Raw genomic sequence first — 23,882 nt, forward strand, 5'->3', positions numbered from 1 at the left:
CGAAAACAACCGGCGAACTACCTACCGGCGAGCGTTTTTCCAGTCTGCCACGTCACAGACTCTCTGCCTTCGGGGCGAACGTTCGCGCTAACACGCGCGCTTGTTTCGATCTTCGATCGTTGCGCGGACAATATTTCTTCTTTGCGTTCACAGTTACAGTGGAGAACCTCTGTCGCAGTCTATCCGCAAGATAACGGTCTCGCTGCGAGTTCGGTATCGCGAGAGGATGCTCGCCTGGACGCGTACGCCGGCAAGATTGATTGTCCGCGTTATTAAAGCCGTTCGCCGGGGATGGCTGTCACGCGGAAGCGATCGGTTCCCGGTCGTTGGCCAGCGTTTTATCAAAGTCTCGGATTTTTGCTTCTTCCGACGCAACGATGCACCCTCGGCCGGCGAGCGCGGAGAGATCGATGCCCGGTTTCGGTTTAATAAACCAAAGGCGAGGCGAAAGTCAACAGGTGTGGGCGAGCGCGGCCGCGCGAACGATCGAGCGGTTTTTATCGCGCGCGCTCGCGATCCACAACCGGAACACGGAAACGTAATCGTTTTATAAACAAAGCGCTGACTGGATTACGAGATCGGTTTGCCGGCCGCGGGACCGGGACGGATTCGTTTCCCGAATAAATTTGATACCGCTAATTTCCGATCCTCCTGGGAGGCTTCCGCCGGCAGAAAACGCGGAGCGTGAACCGACCTGGTTGCGAACAAGGAATTAAAGGGCGAAGAATCGCGACGTGGAATCGGCGCTCTTTATTGCGTCCTCACGCTGCTATCAATCGCGAATCCAGGAGGCCATTCGCGGCCACGGTCGAGACTACGACGCCACGATGCTCCGTTCTTCGACTCTAAGCCGGCTTAGCGGACCACGATCCAAGATCCACGATCCACGATACGCGGCCCTCCGCGCCGCCGCGCTTTTGCCGTTGCCCTAACCGACGCCCCGAGCTACTTTGCATTAATCGTTTTCGAGAAGTTGCACCCTGCACGGGACATTGCCCTCGAACTCGCCAACGACCTAGGTTTACTTTGAACCGGTTTCCGGTCCGATGATACTCCGCGAACTCTAGTTATCGGCGCTTAGGTCAGGCAGCGTTTTGTTCGCAACATTAGCCGAATGCTTCGCCTCTTACAGTCGACTTTTATCCTTCTATGGACTTTGGGTATTTAGACAATGTAGAAAGATCTGCGATTAACCCGCAGTTCAGTTTATATAAATGTTTCTTTAGCACGAATGTAATCTGCGATTTTGTTGACGAGATTATTAACCCTTTGCAGTCGGAGCCATTTTAACTGGAAATCCAAAATATTTCTTCAGACTTACATGTTTCCATTTTATATAACCTGGAGCATTTTATACAAAATTGAATTTTATGACTTACGTAACAGATAATAGCTCTTAACAATTTTTTAAATAATAGTAAATCTGATAAAGATTGTTTTAAAACGTGGCATGATAATTTTTAGAGGCGCCTAAAAGTCGCCATTCGACCGCAAAGGGTTAATGATAATCGCGGGTCAAGGAAGAGGCGAGCAAAGCTCGAGTGTTCTTTCAAAGTCTTGCAACACTTTGGGATGTTCAGTAGACTCGTCGATACTCCTTTCGTTACTAAATCACCTGTAGACGGGAGACTCTCATGGAAATAATAGGAGCTAAAATATGTTACGTGTGAAATATCAGCTGATAATAGAAGTTCTACGAAAAACAATTCGCGCTATCTGCTACCTGTTAGAGAGAAAGCTCTGCGCGAAGAAATGAAGACGAATGAACCGGGGGGGTCGTTCCCGCGAAAAATAGAGAGGAACGATCACGGTAAATAAATTAGCCGGGATCATGGATTCTCGGAGCGAACGTTCGACTAGCAGCAGCACGCGACTGGCCGGATTCCATAAGAGTCGATGGTAGAATGCATGGAGATTGCCGGAGACGTTGGCTGGCGTCCACGGGACGTGACGCGGGGCGCGCCGGCGCGTAACATCCTTTATACAATTATAGTTTTTGCGAGCCGCGCCGGAAATATGGACGCGGAACAGAGGGTTCTCGGCGGCTGCGAGAGAGGGGTGGGTTGAAAGGACGCGAGAAAGAAAAGTCGACGCTGGGACGGCGGCGAGAGAGCGAGGGACGGGGGTGAGGGTTGGGGGAGGGTAGATAATAGCCAGGATAGAATTGTTCCAGGAGCAAAAAACCAATCCATCCCGGCGTGTTATCGGATGGTAGAGATGCTCGTGGGGCAAGTGCCCTCTCACGCCCACCCTCTTCTTCTGCGAATGCCTCTCTCGGCTGGAATGGCTTTATCCGTCGCGACTCCGAAATACGCGCGGACCGACCGGCGGACCAGCAATCCCGGTTACTATAATGCGCGATCCGCGCCGGATCGGTCATTTAAGGCTTTTATTTAGACCGAATGAACACCGCGCGATTTCGCGACCGTCGTTTCAGTTAATCTTCGGGCGGCGGGTGCCACGCTGAGAAGTTAACATTGCAGCATATTTCGTGGAACAGGTATTTATCGCGTTTTACTTTTAACCCCTTGCACTACGACTACTTTCACGCTGACTTATTTGTTCTTGATACTGTCCTTAGTAGGACCAGATCATTTTTGTTTTCTAAACTTTGATAATAGATGAGAATACAATTTGATTTCGATTTAGAAGATATCATTTTATCTGGCTCGTTATTATAATGCAAGGGGTTGACGAAGTAGCGAGAAAAATGATTTGCAGCGTTGACTACGTTATTTGATAATAAATTAGGTGTCGCAAAAATTTATTCTCGCAAATCGTGTGAAATAAAAGAGTGCTACCTATTCTCTAAAATTCTCATGGAATATTAATATTCTACTCAGAGTATTAATAATAGTCTAAAGATTAGAACCGCTGTAACTTAGCTTTGTTTTCCTATTTATCGAACGCGACAACGGCAGATTCTTTTATTCGCGAAATTAAATAGAGCAAGGGAATAAACCAAAGGCGCAGTACTTTGTCACCCCGTAGTAATCTCCTTCGCTACCCTAGTTGAGCGGCACCGCACGTTGAATCGTTTTAATCGTCTCAATAATTCAGTAGCAAGCGCGCCAAAGGCCGTTCTTCGGCGGAGTCCTTTTTAATTCAACATCGGCTCGTCTATCCTTTGCGACATATTTTATAAGCCCCGGGTGCTTGGAAAGGAAATCCTTATTCAAAGATAGACGTAATCGTTGCGCGTGGAAGAATTTATGAAGACCGTTTTATCGCGATAATCGTGGGTGAAGGGATTAAGAATAGAACGCGCCGCGAACGTCGCAGACGACGGTTTCGCGGCACGAGATCTTCCCGCGACGGCGGAAGCGTTTCCGCGCGGTGCAACGACCACCGCGGACGGAAATAACAGGCGGCCGATACAGGGCCGAAAGCGAATCGGACTGCGGCGGATGCGCCGCATTGCGGTGATCCAGTTAGGGGACGGCGAATTTTAATTGAAGCTACGTTACTTTTAATACCGGCGGTGATGCATAATTTATGACGGGTACGTCGACGGCCGTCGCGTCGCGTCGCGCTCCGTCCGGTCGACCAAGTGATCTTTTCGTCTCGAGTCCCCGGGCCCGAACCCTCCGCGAGACGGAAGCCTTTTAGCCGGAGACATTTTGCAATTTAAACGCGCTTATCGTTAATCGTCCCACCCTCTCGTTTCCATTCCCCCGCCTCGCCCCCACTCGGCCCACGCGGCTCCCACCTCCCCCCCTCCTCTCCCCGCGAGCCGGTCCCTGTAACGGTCACGCGATTTTCGAAAAGAGTTTCCGCGCGCGTCGTTTATATTAAACAGCAATTACTCGCATTCATCCCCTCCAATTAGTCCCATTTACGGTCCTTGACAATTTTCGGCGCTGGCTCGTCACAATTAAAAGTTCCCGGCCGCCCCTCCCCGCTTCCCCTCTCCCCCTCGCGCCCGTCCGCCCCACCCCGCGTAATCACGGTCTCGCGCGTTTCATTATAAACCTGCAATTTCATGAAAACCGTTCTCCTCCCCTCCCTCCCCCCCCCCCCTACCCGGTTAAAAACTGAACGGCGACTCGAGCACAGCGGGGCTCGTAAAAACCCGACACCCCGATGTTCGGCTCGCTGTTACAACTATAAAAACCCCCCGAGTCCGCGCGTTAACGGGCGCGTTACGTTGTCGCGATTTGCCATCGGTGTGTATCGGCGGCGGGACGCGACCGGGGATCACGCAATCGTAAAAAAAAGTGCAATCCGAAGGGGGAGACGAAGGGGGAGCGCAAGAAACACATTTGTCAGAGCTTTCGTTATCGGCTACGATCCCGCGCCGTTTTATCCCCCTTTTATTTACTCGCGGCTGCTCCCTCAAAATGATTTCCAAAGAGCCGAGTCTCTCTCTTCCCCTCTCTCTCTCTCTACGATCGATTTTTTTTAGATAGAGACAAACGAAGAAATTATAATAAAGATATATTCTCTTTAAAATTATGTAGAGCAATCGCTATTTTTATTATTAGGTGAAACTGTATTCAATGCAAAATTTATCAAGGTTTTGCCGTATATTTATACATAAGTATACTTTATAGAAGCTTGATAAGGGTGAGTAAGTAAAATTTATTTTATCTATAGAAAAATAATCGGTGAATTGTATCGTCAATTAAACATCATTCCCTATAAAATTATTGAAACTACGAAAACACCCCCAAAAGGAACGATGATACAAACTGCTCGATCCAAGCACACGCTACAACAAAAATCGCAATAAATTCATCCCCGTCTTTTCGTCAAAGCAACACGCGTTGATCGCTTTCAGAGCTCGGCAGTTTTCGCGTTAAAGTATCCAAAAAGTTCGCGCGACCGTCGCCGGTCAGCGAATCGCAGACCCGCCGGTTTTGTTTCACCGTTCCGGGTACGTTTCGAAGCGCGGTCCACGGACCGCCGTCGTCCAGGTCCGAAAATAAATTCGGCACGGCGACGACCTGTTCGCGAATTAACATTCGTGTGATTGGGCTAACGAAGTCCGCCGAAAACTGCGGCGACGTGCGGCCTTAGAACCGCGCTCGAACGAAAGCCCCCTCGAAAGCTGCGGGTCGTTCCTCTTAATCACCGGCGGTAAAAGTTGTTACGTAAAATTCGACGAGCAAAAGTTCGAAAACGCCGCGCCGGCGAAACCGTAGTTACGGTAGTAATTCCGGCGGCGGTATAATTGCGCGAGCAGGCGTCGCGGCGAGTCGCGCCGAGTCGCGCCGACGTCGGGACAGAACACGGTTTCAGCGATAGATAGATGGAGAGAGAGAGAGAGAGAGAGAGAGAGAGAGCAGGGCCGGTCGTCGAAGTCAGCGCCGATATATCGGCGGCGCGACGCCCGTAGAGAAAGGCGACCGAGCGACGGCCGCGCAATTAAACATTTTGTTGGCGGGCCGCTTGACCCAGATCCGTCGCCGCGCTTTCCATCCCCGCGACCTTTCGCAATTACACCGCCGCAATTTATCGTTGCAACATGATGAGCCCGGCCCGCGGAGAACGGATAACGTTATCTCCTCCGCCTTTCAAGGGACCCTTTTGCCCCGGCCGCCGGATCCCTGAATGCGGATCTTTGCTCTTTTCAACAGCCTCTTCCTGTTGTGCGGGGTGCGCGCGGACTAATTGGGCGGCCGGCAGTCGTCACAAAAGGCGCCGACGGTTTTCGTAGGCCGCGGTATTTTCGTGCCCGGTGAAACGCGCGCGGCCCGCGATTTTTCCACCGCGGAACGAAGCCGAGCGCGAGACGAGGGAGCAGTGGGAGCGCAACGAGACCGGATGATTTTCATTCCGTGCGGCGAATCGAGGACGCGGGGCATTAATTACGGGGGCGCAATCGGCCGACCGCCGCGCGGAATCCGCGTCTGATTTGCGATCGCGAGCGACCGGCTGTCTGCGCGCGGAAGAAAACCGCCTTGGAAAATAGTTTGGAGACGTCGGGAATACTTCGCGTGGCAGAATCCCGCTCGGCGATATTGCATTTCAACCGGAGAGCGGGCTGAAAAGCTGGAATCGGAGTGCCGGCGAGCATTAAGGCGCTTCCTGTCGGATCTCGTGGTCCCCGTCCTCGTCGACGTCCTCGTCGCCGTCGTCTCAAGCATCCGCAATCGCCGATAACCGTAGTCTGTGATCAAACATCCGCTACCCGCGCATCGATCCCACCGGCGAATATTATTTTTTGCTGGCCGCGCGTTCATAAAACAAATCGGAATAATAATTGGAAGAGCCCCGGGAACGCTCCCCGAAAAGTATCGCGTTTCGTGCTCCGCGGCTCGCAATTATTTCCCGGCGGAACGTTCGCGGCCACCCCCCGAAAATTAAACGAATCCTCGCGATTAAAGCCGGCCCCGGCGATTGAAAATAAAAAGCTGGCGTCCGCGAGCACCGCGCCGGATCCGATCATAATGCATTAGCGACGCTCGGAAATCCGCGGCCAGGTTTTCCGGCATTTTTTTTTTTTTCGCCGAGAAACGCACTCGTAGGCGGGACCGCCCGCGAAATAACCTATCAAACGAATTGTATCGTCTGGAACAAGCGGGGCCCGCGTTTGTTCGCGGAAATAGAATGCCGCGTTTAATAAAAGCATGCGGCGCGGTTTTGCAAACATTGATGCAGCGGGCGGCGAGCAAAAATATCGTGTTAGTTTTCGAGACGGTACATCGGCCGGCTAGAATAATATTGGCGAACGCGGGCGCAAAACCGTTCCCAACAATAAAAACCGGGCTGCCATTTTTTTGTTCGCGCTCCGCGAATCGTCCCGGCAATCGGCGAGTTAATTTTGCCGGCCGTTCGAGTTTTTTCGTTAAGCTGCGGGAGAACCGTAAAGAATCATAAAGACTCCGGCCGGGGGTCCGGCAGTAAACTATACGACGAGAGCGGGCGCGCGCGGCGTTTCCGTCGCCGATTGTTCGAACCGGTTCGTACCAGCGCCGCCGGCATTATATTTTCCCCCCGAGTATGAAGCAGTAAGAAAATGCAAAAATAAGGATCCCCTTAAAACCGTCGCGCGAGGCGAAGTGTAACTGCGCTCCGTGGCCTCGCGCCGCTCGGACCGTCCTCGGTGAATTAAAACCGGCTCGCCCCGCGCCCCTGCAGTCGCGGCTGGAATAAAACGCCGTAAGTCCCCGGACCCCCGACACCCGACACCCCTCCCCGTCCTCCTCCTCCTCCTCCTCCTCTCAGCCCCGCGGTCGTCTCCATAAAACGAGCAGTCCCGGGGGGGATAAAAATTTTACAGATTTCTCGCCGCTGTAAAACGCGTTCGGTGGCAGAAACGGAAGCGCGCGAGCATTAAGGCGGCGGCGGCGTCCACCATCGGCGGCTGTAAAATCGTGTAACAAGGCCCGATAACGCTGCGGAACGAGCCGGTTTTATGATTCGCAGCGGCTAACGCGCCGATACGTCGCGTCGCCGGCTATCAGCCGTTTCTTCAACGGGAGCCGATCAACGCGCTCGCTGCGAGCCCTTGGGCATTCATTATCCTGCTCTCGAGGAGCACGCGGCGTTCACTTCTGAACCAGCATTCTTTTGATCAAGAGCTTTAGGTCACGCGGAGTCTATCAACTTGCACTGTTTTACATCGCTTGGAAGTCAACGTGATAAGTTGTTCGTAAAAGTTCATTTTACGAATTTGAAGTGATAAAAGCTACAATAGAGAGCAAAGTGATCAAGATATTTAAATAGTGTAAAAAGGGGGAAAAATAAAAGAAAATAATACCATTTCCATTAATTATTCTCTAAAGAAAGAAGGAACTTTTGTATAGACCAGAGAACTATAGACCAGGTGCATACACAAAATAATCTGTACAGAGAATAACAAAATTGATTTCCATCGCGCGAACCTGAACAAACACGCGTGGACAGGGACAGCCTATGGTCAGACAAGTAGTATAAATTCGATCAGAGGTCAGGCACACGCAACGGGGAAAAATTACAGGCTCGCGAGCGAAGTAAAGAATAGTTAGAAGAGTACACAGAGAGACACTCTGCCGTCTAGCAACTAGAACGAAGCGAATACGTGGCCAGACAAGTAGACAACGGAGCCCCGCCTTACGGTTAGGTAGATCCATGATCAGACAAGCGGTGGAGAAGTCGCCTACGGGGCCAGCGTAATTAAACAGAGCTATGATAATATTTGCAATAATAAGAGCTAATGGAAAATCTGTGGGGAAAAAGGAGAGGACGGGCAGGGGTGTGGGGGGACTTTTCGCCGAGGTAAGGGGTTGCAAACGACACCGCGGACCGCACGCGGCAGCTGCCGCGGAACGGATTCGTATTTGTGCTGTTGCTCGTAAATATTTGCCCGCCTTGGAGCCCGGTTTCTTGTTACGAGTTCGTTTGATGCGGCAGAGGTGCGAGGGCCGCCTTTATTACGTTACTTCGTAAGCCGGCCTCCGCTTCTCCCTTTTACATCGCGCGAGGACGCGCGGGCGCGCGCGGAGGAACCCCGGCCGCAAATGTAATTCCCGAGCGGAATACTACTCGCTCTCTTCAGAATTCCTCCTGTTCCCGGCGAGCAAACACGAAGTCGCGCCACCGCCGTCCGGCGAGCGTAATTTTTGCCCGTTATGACCGACGCCCGGGCTGATCGTCCCCGAGATACGAGTTAATGTTTAACCACGGCGCGCCCGCGCCCGCGCGCGTCTCCGAGAACCGCGAATATATTTGCACTCGCGATAGCGGCGACGAATGCCCGCTCGACCGGCTATTATTTAAATTTTTATCGCGTCCGACAATAAAAGAGGAGAACGAACACGGTGGGGGGGAGACGAGACCGGACGAGTTTGTCTTTCGTCTCATGGCGAGAGCTCGTTACACCGTCGATCGATCTCCTACCGATCCACCCTTTGTTCGTTCTTCTTCGAAAAAGCCGAAGACAGTCGGCCCCCGTAATCGCTAAAAATGAAATCGCGGACTGTAACGCCGGACAATAAGCAAGAGAAAGAGAGAGAAAGGGAGAGAGAGGTTCGCTGGGGGTGGGACCGACGACACTCGGACCTTTTTAACTGTTCCCCATTAAATCTAACCTAAATCCTCGTAAACAAACTTCTCGGTTATAAAAGCCGGCCGTAACAACATCCCGCGCTTTACTGACTTATGACCGGAGAAATGAAACCGGCCTTAAACGACCAGAGAGACACGCGATAAAGCCCTCGAGAACTGACCTAAGGCCGCGAACCTATTGTCGCGCGGCGCGCTCTCCCCTTAATTCTTGTTAACGTGTATTTTCGCGCCGCGATTCCGCGAATACGCCCATTGATGGACAGCTTGTAGCAACGGAGTATCCGTTTATAGAAACTGGACGCGGGTTTACGTAACCAGATTTGTCCGCGACGATTATACGAACTTCCGGCGGTTGTTTGGATGTAACGGCGAAAACATAGCCAGCGGACTCGGATCCGATTCCTAGCGTATTTCGGGATAAAAATTCTTTGAGTGTCACTTTAGCGTTTCGTACGCCGTCAACTGTCTCACTCGAAATTACGAAACGCTTTTGATATCGTTTTTATCTGGCGAGCGACATTTACCATTGTAAAATTTGTTAATTTCTCGCCAACGAGTTATTCGCATAGTTTTTGCCTAGAGTTCGGTTAAACATTGCAAATAATTCTTGTCACACAACTAGATCTCCACCGCAGTAACAAAGACGGTATACAGAATTACAAATGAATTGCTCTAGGAATTATAATTCCATAGAAATTCAGTAGCAGTATAGATCGCCATTGAATCACGTTGCAGAGCAGTTCAGTTACACTGCAATCCGATTACGTCGTAATTCGAGTACGTTGTATAATACTTCAATTATAGTCTCGGTAAAGATAATTAAACATTAAATTAGCTCAAAGATTTCAATTGCTTCATTTAATTACAATGTAATTCAAATACAATTAAATTACAGTGTAATTCAAATAAAATTAAATTACAATGTTATTCAAATACAATTAAATTACAATGTTATTCAAATACTATAAAATTTCAATGCAATTGGTCAAACTATATACAGTAGGATAAGTCGACCAGCGATCATTAGACTAATAGGATGAAAATGACAAATGGTCCCGCTGGTACAAAAGAAATCGCAAATGAGGAAGTCGAGCTGAAACGGAAGTTCGAGCGCGACACGGAAATGCGACAGAGGCGCGTCGACCGTCGGACGATGTTTCGAGAGATCCGTAGTTGGCGTAGCGAAAAAGAACGTCCAGTCTCGTCGTTGTTCCGAAAGTGGGCCAACGCCGAAGAATACGGCGCGGAATACGCGGAAGAATACCCGGAAGAATACACGGGGACTCCTCTATCCCCCCGAAAATTTCATATTTCTCTTTTCGGCGGAGCACGGAAATGCCATTAAACGGGCCGCGAGAAGCCACCGCGTCGTCCCCTCCTCCTCCCTCCCTCCCTCTCATCGAATCGAGTTTGCGAAGGCGTCCCCCGGCACGGCACACGCGTCTCGAATGCCGGCTTCCGAGCAACCAGTCCATGAAGTATGCATGTCTGTCCACACACGCGATTCCATATGGATCTCACGCAACGGCGAAGGTATATTCGCGCGATTGAACACCGCCGAAAATACCATCGCGAGACAACTCCCGCATCGTGGCTCAAACAGCCACCGAAGTTGTTCCACCCTTTCTGCTCTGATTTCCCCGGTCTGGTCCCTTTCGATCCTCCCGGCCGATCTCGCGGCATCGATAAGGAACGAAGTCGGGCCGAGCAACGCTAAACGCGTGACTATTGCCTCCGCCGGAATGATCGAGGACCCAGGGACAAAGATGGAAATGCGTTCTGATCTCACAGTCGCGAGTTAATGGTGTTAGCCCAGTTCCAGCTGCCCCAAGGAGGAATCGATCTTTAGGAGATAGTTCCGGCGATTCCATTGATCACGAGAAAGAAGGAATTCTCGTGTGTAATTAGGCAGATAAATAAGGTGGAAGCAGGTATCAAGTCGATCGAATTTAAGACTAAGGACACTCTTTATGAGACTTGATTTCCTCAAAATTTCCTTCTCGTCGAACCGAGGCGACTAAAATCACGCCCGCAGCAATTAGAGCCTTTGGTAAATGTCGTACAAAATTCATCTGCTTCCTATGAGAAGGGAAAGCGAATTAGTTATGAAGACATCGCGAAGTACACGGTGCCTTGAACTTTGCGTGAAATCTTGTACCTGAAGGTAAAATTATTAAGTGTCCATGATTTAATTGTTTATTTAGCATCAACGGAACAAACGCATCTTTAACGTCTCTACAAAAATTCTATATAACGATAATAATAATAGTAATTATAAAATAATAATAGAATAAGCAAACTCATTAAAAAGAACACGTTAAAAGCACAAACCGAACCAAGAGATAGCACGTCTTCAGAATATGATTCCAATATAAAACAGAAACTTAAACATAACTTCTGACAACATCATAAAATTTATTTTAAGAAACTATTTAAAAATTCGGTGTATATTCCTGAATGATCGCAGATAGTTAAAATGAATCACTTTGTTAACGAGAACCTTGTGAACTCCGTCATGTAAAAACTCCATGCACCAGACAGAAGCCGCGATCAATTGTTCACAAATAATTTTGGTAAGGTCCCCGCGAAGCTATTTGGCAGCCCAATTTAGATGTTCGGGGACGCGGCAACGAGTAAACCTAAATTAAGGTAGGGGAAGTGGAACAGGTGCTGGCCGAGGTCAGAGAAATGGAACAGAGCGCGCGGAGGAATGCTTCGGAAGACAATTCAGATGACTTCCATGGCACACAGAGGCTTCCGGAAGACAGGAGGAACGGGCAAAATTGCTTCGTTGCCGGCCTCTGGCCACGACGTTCCCCGTAATTACGTTGTCCGTCGAGTCAATGAGAAACGAAAGCCCCGCAAAAAGCAAAGCCCTGCGCGGAGCTCGGGGGAGGGGGAGGGGGGGGGGGAAGGGCCGTCGTGGCAGGCGAATCGCGGGCGGTGTAACGCGAAACGATCCGACAGATTCTATTTGTTGTCGCGATCCCGGCCGGTCGTAACGGTTCATTCGACGAACCGGGATGGTTTATCAGAAGCTAAATAGAATCCCTCGCCCTCGCGGGTGCCATCCCCGTGTTCCGGCGTCGGGACGATTATAGCGAGGAGCGAACCTAACGACCGGCCATATTTTTCCATTGTTTGTACAAAGGATGAGCCGGGTTTTACCGGGCGTTAGCCGACGGTGCCGACGTCGATCCGTCGCGCTAAAAAGACACGGGCTCGTTAGCGGTCGCGTGCAATCGCCGAAAGAACGATCGTCGTACGTGGTCGTTCCGGAAGAAAACTCCCCGGGTTCTTGTCCCCGACCATTCCCGACCGGCCACCGCCCGACAAATTCGAGTCCACCTTTTTTCCAGGAGAGATTCGTTTGGTCTAATCGATGTGAGGGAATATCCACGTGAAAATTCAGTGGACACCGAGCTTCTGCACATATTTTCCCGTCCGCCGTCTCCCCCTCTGTTCTGCCAATTTAATCAGCCGGGGGGACTGTTTTTAGCTGCCGTCGGACGCCGCGCGAACCGACGCTATCGAATTACCATTAATTAAGGTAATTAGAAACAGCGGGGAAGATGAGATATCCGACGGGATCTCGCGACGTTTCGTCGGACGCTGCGCCGCCGTCTCCTTTCGGGATGGCAGCTGTCCGACGACGGGGTACGAACCAGCGTAATGACCGGCGAATATGGCCGCGTGTGCGTGTATAAAAATCAATCCGATGCAACCGGATACGCGTCGGCGACGGCGGCGCGGCTCGTCGTTTAATAGAGCGTGCGCCGTGCGCAATCGGCCGGCTAGCATGATAAATAGGCGCCGCGCGAAACGTCCATTCTAACGAGTGGCTTTTTTTTCGCGCGCGCGCGAGTGTGCCTCTCGACGCTCGATGATATTCGTTCGCTTTCACGGTTATCAAAGCAGCGCGCCGGCTCCGTCATTTATGCGGCCGTCAAACCCGTCCCGCGGATCACTTTATACATTTTCTGCGTCGCCGGGCGCCACTTTTGCCACCGCATAATGCGCGTTTCTCGCTTCTGCCGTCGCGCGGCGACGTCGCGGCCGACGAGCGTATCCAGGACGGAGAGAGAGAGAGAGCGAGAGAGCCCCCCCGTCCGTGACGACGGAGACGATCGAGCACGTGTGAACGTCATTCACCGGCACGCGACCCGCTTCTATGTAAACTCGTCGCCGGAGCCTGGAATTCGAAGCGGCTGGCACAATCGTCGGCCCAGAATATACTGATACTAGCGCACGTACTCTGATCAATAGACTGCGGATACTCGTGCATTCGCCGCTCGTAAAAGTCCACAAAATTGACGACACCCTTGTTTCCGTCTCGATGGCTGGATCTGCCCGAACACGCGACCGTTTCTTTCTGTTACGTGTTCGTCAATGTTACTCTTTCGAAGCGACCTGGGCTACCTTATTGGACACAGTGACGCGCTGTTGAACATGGAGACCATAGAAGCCATAGAGATACCTTAGGGTTAATACTAAATTAAATACTGAAATATTCAGATTATATATTATATTATAATTATAATAGAATATGTAATATGTAATATATATTTTACGATCTTTTGAAAATTATAAATTGTATTTTAATTATTAAGATTTTATTTTTAGTTGTTCACAACCCTGTAATATTACTTATAGACGAGCTGCAAGGAAGAATGATTAAGTGCGAAAATTTTCGCCCGCGGTCCGCTGATTTTTCGCGGCAAGCGGAATTCAGCGGCACGTGTTCCGGCGCATTGTTGGCGCGCTAAAAGGGTCAGCTGGAAGATGCGAAACGCAGGAAGGCTGTGCAACGAAGTAGCGCGCGAGCGCGCGTGTTAAGTGGCGTGCAGGGTGGTGCAACGGCACTAATGTACATTTAATGTCTCAAGTTTGAATACGGCTGGCCCCGGCCAGGGATAACATCTTAAATATGTTTTTACATTTACTCAGAGGTCGGCGGGAGGACGGGGGATGAAGAAACGTGACCGAGCCGAGGGAAAAGAGAAAGTTTCGAAGGCGCGCGCCCGCGCGCGCTTACGGGGGCCGTCACGAGCCCCGAAGCCGAGCGAGCGAGCGAGCAGAGCAGCTACCGGCAGGTGAGGTTCTTTTTCCAAAGGATTTCTCCACGTTTTCCTCCTGCTATTTCTCTTTCCACGGCACAAAGGCTACATCAAGAATCTACGATCTCGCTGCCGACCAGGGGAATACCAGAAGTTTTTCCATTCGCTGGAACGACGCCGGGAAAGACGTAAGCACGGCCTGCCCCTATTTTCGCTCCTACATGGAATTTTCCCCCCATCACCTCCTCCTCCTCCTCCTCCTCCTCCTCGTCCTCCTTTTCCTCCTTCTCCAGCCGAGTCCCCCTTTTTTCCCTCTTTTCTCGCTTGAGCCGCGACAATGCTTAGCGAAATCGGGCGAAATGCCGAGGATCCAGACGATCCCACGGATACAGAAATCGTCGGCGAACCGCCGTCTCTCGATCGACGCCGCCCGTAATGGCGCCGCAGAAGGAAGCGAGACACCATCCTTCGTTCCGCGGAGCACACCTTCGCTAGGGGAAACTCTATGCGGCATACAAATTGCGGGCGAAGTCGCGCCGACTATTCCCGACCTCTTCCAGACTCTAACGAACACGTAACAAAGCGGAGGACACTTTTACTGGATCATCGAAGGGAATAATGCGACGCACTCGTTATAGAATGCTTCTTCGTCGATCGTATCCGAGAATACGAATTCCGTGACGACCGTGGCTCGATAAAATGACGCGAGAGAGAGAGAGAGAGAGAGAGATCGACGAAATTGTGACGACGGGATAATCACCGTTTATTCGCGAGTCGAGCGAAAAGTTAGAGTTTCGCAGAATTTTCCGCGTTTAGCACAAAGAGCAACGTGTCTATGGACTTCTCATTCTGCTGAAAATATTCCGCGTGCGTCGACGTAGCTTTCATCGTAATTATTTCATCTAATTTAAATTAAAAATTTGAGTAATTTTAAATTGACGCTCTAATTAAAATTTGTTTAAATTTAAGCGTCTCAAAATTATATTAATTCCGGGAAATGGGAAATTCCTGAGACCGTTTGAAGTAACTTTTTCCTTAACACAAATAAAATTTGAAGCTTTGTTTAGGAGAGCTAAACAAAAAAGATTGACCAATGAGAGGCAATCTCCACTAGTGTTTTATACTTTCACTGCAGTTTCAGATAAAAAAAATTAAGAAACAAGAATTCTTTATCCTTTTTTGTCATCCCAAGTAATACCAGAATTAAGAGAAGAGTATTAGAGTCACTGTATGATAAAATAATTCCACTATCATTTAATAAAAATCCGAATCGTTCAAATAGAAATTCGTCGAAATAAATTTGTCCAGTAAATTTTACCGTGACCGAAGCCGACGCATCCGCGTCACCGTTCCACCGATAAACACAGTAATTCGGGTATCGAGTTCCCGGGCGAAAAAGCCGGATTTTTTTCCCCAAGGAAACAATGCGATTGTTCTAGCCGTTTCGTTTTCGGGTATACGGAGAATGATTCCTCCGGACCGCTATGAAATCGACAAATCCTACGGCTGACGGTCGGGGCGGGAATAAAAAAAAAAAGAGAGAGCGAGGACAAAAAAAAAAGCGCCATGAAAGAACCGGGGATCCATTGAGATTCTACGGTTGACCGAACGAGTCCACGGTCTCGTGCACGGCACTTCGCAGGTGAACCGATACAGAGAGTATATTGGAACGGCAAACAGTGTGTATCGTCGAATTCGAGAATGCTTTATTCTGGCACATTCGCTGCCGATTCCGGCATTCACGAGCCACGACGCACAGTCTGCGGGGGTCTCGTGCGCCGCGTTTTCAGACCTTCCTATTATACGCGCCGACATTTTCTGTTTGAACTTCTCCGCCCAGCGAAACGAGCATCCCCGTACCGTCGCGCGACCCACGGAACAGCCTCGACCCTGATCGAATATCCAGCGCGCGATTAAAGAATTATGCGAACGGACTGCTGCTGCGTTCGCTTCTGCTCGAACGGGGGCCGCTAAGTTGCGTTCGATTCTACTCGAACGAAAGGGATACGTTTGCTTCGATGGACGGGACCGCGCTGCATTTGCTTCTGCTCGATGGAACTGGTCCGTATTTGCTTCTGCTCGATGGCGGAATGCGCGCCGAGCTCGTGGGAACGAAAATACATTGTACGTTTGTGGAAAATCGATAGCCTCAAGATTCGAGCTCCCGGCGAGCAGAATCGAATTAATTCGGTGCGTGCGAATTCGAAGAGCATGAAACTTCTCGGCGAGAACATTTTCTCCGACGCTTTGCGAGACGATGACGCTCGATCTCGTGCAGACCAGACGGAAAAATCGCAGATGGTCTGCTGCGACAGTTTGCAACACCAGAATCGCGCTGTCATCGGACATTGCGACCCAGCGACAGGTTGTTCCAAGAATTCGGATTTATTAAAAATAGCGTGACGGTTTTACACTCTTCATCGGATAATCGTCAGCAAAATTCATCTGTAATATAGACATGAATGGTGACATTACTTCTCGATAGAAAACATTGCAACGAGATAAACGCAATAACTTTTCTATAAGTAAATTATCAAGAAAAGATAATTCAAAATTAAAAATTTTAGAAATCAGAAAACCCATCAGTCTATCATTTTTCCAAATTCCATCGAATTAATATTCTTCGTAAATAATTTGTTATAGCTCGCGTAGTAAAGCAGTCTTACTAACCTCTCCAAATCATCCAAATCATCCTAAAGTAATTTTAGAAGGTGTCTAAATATATTTGTCGACGATAGTAAATCGAACTGATAAATATCAAATATAATATTATTTTGTCATTGCCAAGTGTGTTATAATTTTTGAAGTCTTGACACAGGAATCCATATATTCGAAGAGAACAATCCTGTTGCGTGGAGAGAAGAGCAAAGCGTGCTGAAACGGCAGATCGCAGACAGTCGGAGCGCGTGTACCCACGGAATCGGGTACGAGCGATCGTTCTCCTCGTGAAACAATTTGCCGGGTAGTCGCGGTGGAATCAATGAGGGTCGCGGATTGCCACGCGATCCCGTCGTATCCCCCGGTCCGATCGGCCGGCGATGAGCCGAGGTCGTCGCGGGCCGCCGACTTCGGCCGCGGCGGCTCGTTCGACGGAAATTCGTTCGGGTCGGGAGCCGTCGGCACGGGGTTCGTTCGTATGCATAGCCGGGTATGTTGATTGGCTGGCACGCAAAGTCGGTTCCCGCCGGCACCGACAAAGTCTATGGTCTGATGCACACGCTGCCTGCCTTGCAGCCTGCCAGCCAGCCAGCAGAGCCTGCCTGTCTTCCTGTCTGCGTACTTCCCCGCGTCTCCTTCCACCTGGCTCAACGACGGATATTGCATACGCGTTGTATTAATATGTATTTAAATTAGTGCCTCAAAGCGATCCGAGATTACGCGGACCCCGCCTTGGCGCCGAGTTCAGCTAGCGCGGCCCGATTTTTACGCGGCGTTTTAGTAGGTCACGGAGCACCCTAATTAACCCTCCGCTCCGGCAAACGCGTCTTCCGAAAGTTCCTCCGTAAGCGGAGGCGCGGATCCACGGTCGGCGGAGAAGGACGGCTGGTTTCTCAGCCGGTGTGGAATAGACGGGTAGAACAGGGGGTCGTTTGTAGTCGGACGAGCGAAACAGGCGGCGTCTATGGTCGGACAAGTAGAGTAGGGTTCCCGACGTTGTTGGACAAGCGAGGGTACCGGGGGCAACTCCGGCCGATTCCTTCGACACCCGGAGAACGTGGAGCTCAGAGTGTAGGGTGACGCCTCTGATCTAACAAGTAGTGTAGGTAGCTATGTAGTCGGACGAGCAGAGATAAGGTGCGGCGTGGTAACGACTCGCGAACGAAACCGGTGAACAGAAAATGACTGCAACAAGTAAGAAGGTTTTGTGCAGCTTCCGTAATCAGACAAGTAGTCCAATCGTTTATATAGCCGGACAAGTAGAGTCGGCCTGCTTACAACCATACCAGTAAAATAAGAACAGTCTCCGCGCCGAGGAAAATGCGATAGAAACGTCCGAGGAGCAAAGACGCAGGATATTACTGCAACAAGTGAAATAGAATCAAGCCACGATCAGACAAATACTCCAATTGCCTATATTGTCAAACAAATAGAATTACCGTCACTTATAATCAGTCATATAAAACAAGAACAATACATGTCGAAGAAGGTATAATAAAAATCCTCGAGGAGCAAAGTCGTCGAGCGGAAAATGACTGCAACAAGTAGAACAGAGCACGCCAATAATCCGACAAGTGATATAAGTATCCTCATGGTCAGACCGGTACAGCAGTGGTGCTTCATGAACAGGAGAGCGATCTCGGCGCAGTTAATTGAGGCGACCCCCTGACTCCTGTGATCGGAGGAGTAGAACAAGAGCAAGTGGAACTCGACCAAGTAGAATCTGGGCAGCAACGTGATCATGCTGGTGGAATAGGTATCCACCGAGTGAACCAAGTAAAATTTGAATAATCGACGGCCAGTGATGCGGAATAACGACTTTATGCTAGCCAGATGACTCGAACGAGTGGAATGAGAACAGCCGGCGATCGAACGTGAAAAATACGGAGTGAAATGCGACGGGTCAAAGGTGAAAGATTAACACGTCGAACGCCGTCGGGGTCACCGGTATTAACCCTTTCGATACGAGTGCCGGATATATCCAGCATCCATGCGATGACATATAACAGAATTTTATATAGGTATACTGTGATATAAGTAGCGCCATTTTGATGTTATCATTGTTAATTAATTATTGCAAAGGCCTTTCGGTAAAACAGACTGCGATTTAAAATAGTAGAAAAATTAAAAGAATTCTTTTAAAATTATCACTGTCTACTTGCTGTTTAGTTTCTAATTCTCGCAATTAACGCAGATAATTTTTACGGTCCATGAAAAATCTTCTGTTTATTCATTACAGAATTTAATTGGCCCGTTACAAATTAGCGCGACGTTGCGCGTGTGAAAATCGAATCGCGGCGGCAGAAAAATCGCGCGGCGGAAGGACGTTTATTTCATCGGATGGCGAGCCGTTCTTCTCATCGGATCGCTTAAAACTTGCGAGAACGGCGACTAAGGCGGGCACGGAGTTTACGCCGGGCTCAATATATCTTGCCGTGGGTCGGTACAGGGGAGCTGCTTTCTTATTTAGCGATAATTACGAGTTCCCGGGCCGTCTCCAGCGATCTTAAGACCTCCTTGCATCGGCTTCTCCCCATTCAACGGAGAAGAGCCAGGGTTCTCGATACTACGGCAAAGATATTGCACGTTGAATGGAAAATTGATTAACGCCACCGCCGCTAACACAATATGTTTTATCAGAGGCTGCTGATAACCCCCGCGGTTCTTCGTCGGGCTACTTATACACACACACACCGGATCCCATACCATCGGTAAGCCCAGCAGTTACGACGTCGTGCCGCGTGCCCGTAACTCGGGCACACGATGTTTATTCGCCCCGGGATTTCCATGGCCCTTAGAAACGCGCCGCGATAAGTCGGCCCTGGTATTAACGGGCGGCAACTGGAGAAATTAGATGATTGATGGGGCCGCCTCTCCTATTCAGAGACCCGCGCCCAGAAAAAAGGGAAACCCCCGCGGAGTGACGGGTCGTCGGAAAACGCGTCCGATCCCCGGAATTAAGCGGGAGGAATCGGCACAAAGGCCGTCGAAATTTTCTCAATAAACAAACGCCGACGACGATCCCATTGGTCCAGGATCAAACTGTTAATTATTCGAGTTTTTAGATATATTTTAAGCTACCATCGATTTTGTGGAATTATATAATATTATACAGTAAATTTCTACGGCGTGACTAATTCTTGTACCCTTGCTTTATTTTCGGGTATAATCAACTTTATATTCATCGAATAAGACGTATTAAATTTTTCCATTTACAAATAAATAAAATGAAAGAATAAGATGTATTAAATGTTTTCAGTCATAAATATACAAGATAAGAGGCTAACAACTTTATACTTACCGAATTATTTTATTCAAAAATAAAGGAAATAAAAGAGCAGAAAAATGTACTATACCATATTCGATAACTACAAAGTTAACTATGCTTGAAAGCAAATCAAAGTCACAGCAGTTGGTCACTTCGCAATAAGCGGCTACGCCACCCTATTTTGCGACTGGACAACTTCGGAACCCACGGCGACCTGATATCTATTTTAGGACCCTAAGTCGAAATGCTTGTTACCGATAGTGACGATAAACCGATTGTCAACTATCGCGTCTACGGCAAAGGGTCAAGACGCGACCCAAATATCTCGACGATAGTCAGAATCGATTGAATGAAATCTAATGGCGTTGGGCTTATTTGAATTCGGTCTTCGGACGTCAATGTTTCACAGTGCTTCGAATATTCTCCTGAATCGAAGACTTAATCCTTTACGACGACTTTGTCGATCAAGTGAGGTAGCAGGACGAGGTAATTTTCTCAGATGTGTCTTGTATAGAAATTATTGTATTTTAATTTACATATAATAGAAACATAATTTATATATAATACAAACATAATTTATATACGACTATATGCAAATACATACAATCATATAATTTATATACAACTATCTTAACATGAACACCGACTGTCACCTCTCACTCACTATTCAGCTTGCCAAACGAAACGCCGTGGTGATCGAGAGTCAAAGAGCAAAGGGTTAAGCCTGCATCGAAGACTTAAGTAACGATAAAAGCGAAGAACGTATCCTGCCCTATTTTACGTACACATTGAATCTATGCGATCCTGATGTCGCGAATACATCGCCCAGAAAGGGTTAATTAAATTTGCATGGTGAACGCGACTTCTGTGTTCCGTGGCCACGGTTATTGAAATAAATTCCATCGAAAGGTTAGCTCGAGGAGCTAACGATCTTCCCGGCGCATCGGCGAAGAGCGATGCAAAATAGAGTCGGGAGAGCAGGGCCGATGTCGCGCTCGAGCCCCGTTGCTCAAGAGGTATTTAAGCTGCTTTACATTTAACGAGCGCGACTGGCTGAATAGCTAAACCCGAGGACGATAAGACGAATTCATTCTTTCAGCGGTTGGATAACCGAGCGAGCGAGCGAGAGAAGAGGTGCGGGCGGATCCGAGCCGGGTCAGCCGTCGCGGGGCGTCGCGACGCGACGGTGTTTGCACGGTGAAACGCGAGGTTCCCGTGTTCGCAATTAACGGGAAACGTGGGTGTCAACCTGTATGATAGATAATGGCCGGAGCGTGCCAGAAACTGCGCCCCGCGAGCCAAAAACTCCTCGCTGCCGATGAAACTGCCGGTCGGACACGCAACTTTGTTTGCGTGGCGGCAAATCAAGTTACAGTGACATTTTCTGCATTACTATTATTAATTATTTCCCTAAGCCGGGCCGGATTGCATAAAAACGGGAACGCCGGGCAAACCGGAAAGTTCATTCCGTTTCGTGTTGCGAGATAATGGGACACCCCCCCCACTCCATTTAAACGAGTCCGCCATAGTTCGCTGAAAAATCCCCGCGATTTAATTAACCTGATCTGTGCAATGAGCGAACACCGTCCGGTCGGCGAACGTTTCCCGCGTTGTACGACAGAGCGGCAATTATTATACCGTTTCCATATTAAAATTGACGCGTTAGTTAAATTCATACGAACGGTCGGTGTCCTGGAAAAAAAAATTTATCGGCTCGCGTATTCTTGACAAAACGCTGGGATCGCGTTCAGGGGCGTACAAACGCGCGGCACTATTTCTCCGAGGATTAACGATCGTTTCACAAATATACGGCTCAATTTCGCCATCGCTTGTCGATAACAGATTTCATATCGGAAGCGAAAGATACGCGATCGCTGGTATCGCAAACGGAATCATCTTCTGAAATACGGTGATATAAGAAAAGCAGCGCATTAAATTGCGAACAATTGACAACGAGGACTATTATTTTCTGTTTAGGGCAACTGGAGGGGCGATAAACGTTCGTGCAGCGAGCAATGAACAAGTAGGCGGTATAATAATTACAACGGCGTGAAGAAGGTGTAATCGAAGTCCGGGCGGTAACCGCGCCGCGTGCGGTGCAACGGCAATAATTCCGGGCGGACCGTTGCGCGGAACGCGTCGTTAAGGTATGTAATTGTCTTTACGACTTGATAGGAAGATTCGTACCGCGGACTGTTTCTTTTGATGGCGGAATAATAGTTTCCGCGTCGGCGTTCGGCCGTTTTTTTCGCGGCGGCCGAGGGACCCGGTGTCGCGTCGGAATAGCTCGCGTGCCCCGGTTCCGCAGCGGCCGGATTCCATTCGAGGTTCCCCGCGTTCTCTCGCGGATCTAATCGAAATATAATACTAATTCACTTGATATAAACCGGCGGCGTTCTTACCGCCCGTTGCTCGCCCCGTAATTATTTACCGGGCCATTCGTAGTTGGTACACGTTTCCTTTATAATTACGCGAATTCCATTAGCGGCGGCGGCGGCGGCGGCGGCAACCCCCGCAATAGATGTAACGCGTATTACCGACCGAAATACTTTTCTTTTACGCCGGCCCCTTAAACGAAAATAGATTCCGCCGTTTTCCGCGGGGAATTAAAACGTAAATTACAATGTGCCGCGAACGGTCGCCCCTCCTTATCTTTCGCAGTTTACGTCAGACGGCTGAATAAAAGGGGGGGGGAGGGGGACCAAGGAGAATCTGAGCGTTCGCGATCTTAAAGCGAGATTCATTACCGATCTTTCCGGCCGGGAGGGGGATTAACGATCCACGGAAACCTATTCCGTTGCTAGGTTTCTTTGTTACCGCGCGTCGATTTCTATGCGGGACTTGCCTTGGCACATGATGGTGATGATGTGCAGTATGCTGATCGTCAGGTACCGTCTTCTTCGCAGGGTGTCCGCCATTTTCTCACCGTTCCGATCTCAGACCTCGAAGCTTATCTGCAACAATCGAAAAGGGGACACTTTTAAAGTCGATCAACTTTAATTGATTTGTTCAAATCTACGGCGGTCTTATAGTAGAGAAATCACGGAGGGTCGTAAGGATTTCATTCTGTAGGTTGTGAGATTTTCTTAATTCTAGTTCCTTTTTCCATACTCTTTTATTTCTTCGCATCTGGAAAGGTTGATTTTCTATTGGTCAATAAAAATCCGAAGAAGAAAAATTTTCGAGATGCTTTGCTCAAAGAATTAAAATTTAAAAAAAAATCTTACAACCTACTGTTACATATGGTGGAGGCTCAGCGATGGTTTAGGACCGCATTGCAGCATCCGCGGTGGACGCTCTTGTCTTTATCAAACGGATCGATTGAATCAGGCAATAAAGAGCATACTAAAGAGATTCGATAACATACTAAAATGTCAGCATAGAATGAAAAAGTTACGGTAACACGCTATTTCGCGACAAAATATAAATGAGAAACGAAGCTGTCAAAATATCAACGTTTCGTTTTATAGCGCGAGCGAACTTTATCCGCGTGCCGATTGCCAGTAAACAATTTATCGGAAAATCTTAGGACCCGTACGTACGGCTGCAACAACCGACTGCAGACACGTCGGCTAATTACGAGTTTGCGTTTTTATATGGAGGGCGGGCTGTGTGACGCGTTGGCAAACGTAGCGCTCGCGAGAGATCTGACCATTTTTCACAGGATTAAGGGCGCAGGTAGAGGCGATTTTTATTTGTACGGTTTTGACACCTGCGCACGAGCCGGCAGAATTTACTTCGGGACAGCTGTTGAGAGCGCAAATATTTCGCGAATGTTGTCTGCATGCTTCAAACTCTTTTGCGATTTAACCCTTTAGGAACGGTGCGTCGCTACAGTGGCTTTCGCGGATGTCGTCTGAACGACGCGCCGCTATAGTGACTTTGGTGGATGTTTCCTGTTTTAAAAC

General features: G+C 49.1%; 1 protein-coding gene across 1 annotated transcript in view; it reads right to left on the reverse strand.

Moving 5' to 3' along the window:
* LOC144476050 (lachesin) overlaps positions 1-22,892 on the reverse strand; it is a 374,265-nt gene extending 351,373 nt beyond the window's left edge. The window contains exon 1 of the mRNA XM_078192608.1: positions 22,820-22,892. Coding sequence (XP_078048734.1) covers positions 22,820-22,892 — 73 coding nt within the window. The remainder of the gene's footprint in view (positions 1-22,819) is intronic.
* Positions 22,893-23,882: the final 990 nt, after the last annotated feature.

The sequence above is a fragment of the Augochlora pura genome, chromosome 10 (genome assembly GCF_028453695.1).
Source record: "Augochlora pura isolate Apur16 chromosome 10, APUR_v2.2.1, whole genome shotgun sequence".
NCBI lineage: Eukaryota > Metazoa > Arthropoda > Insecta > Hymenoptera > Halictidae > Augochlora > Augochlora pura.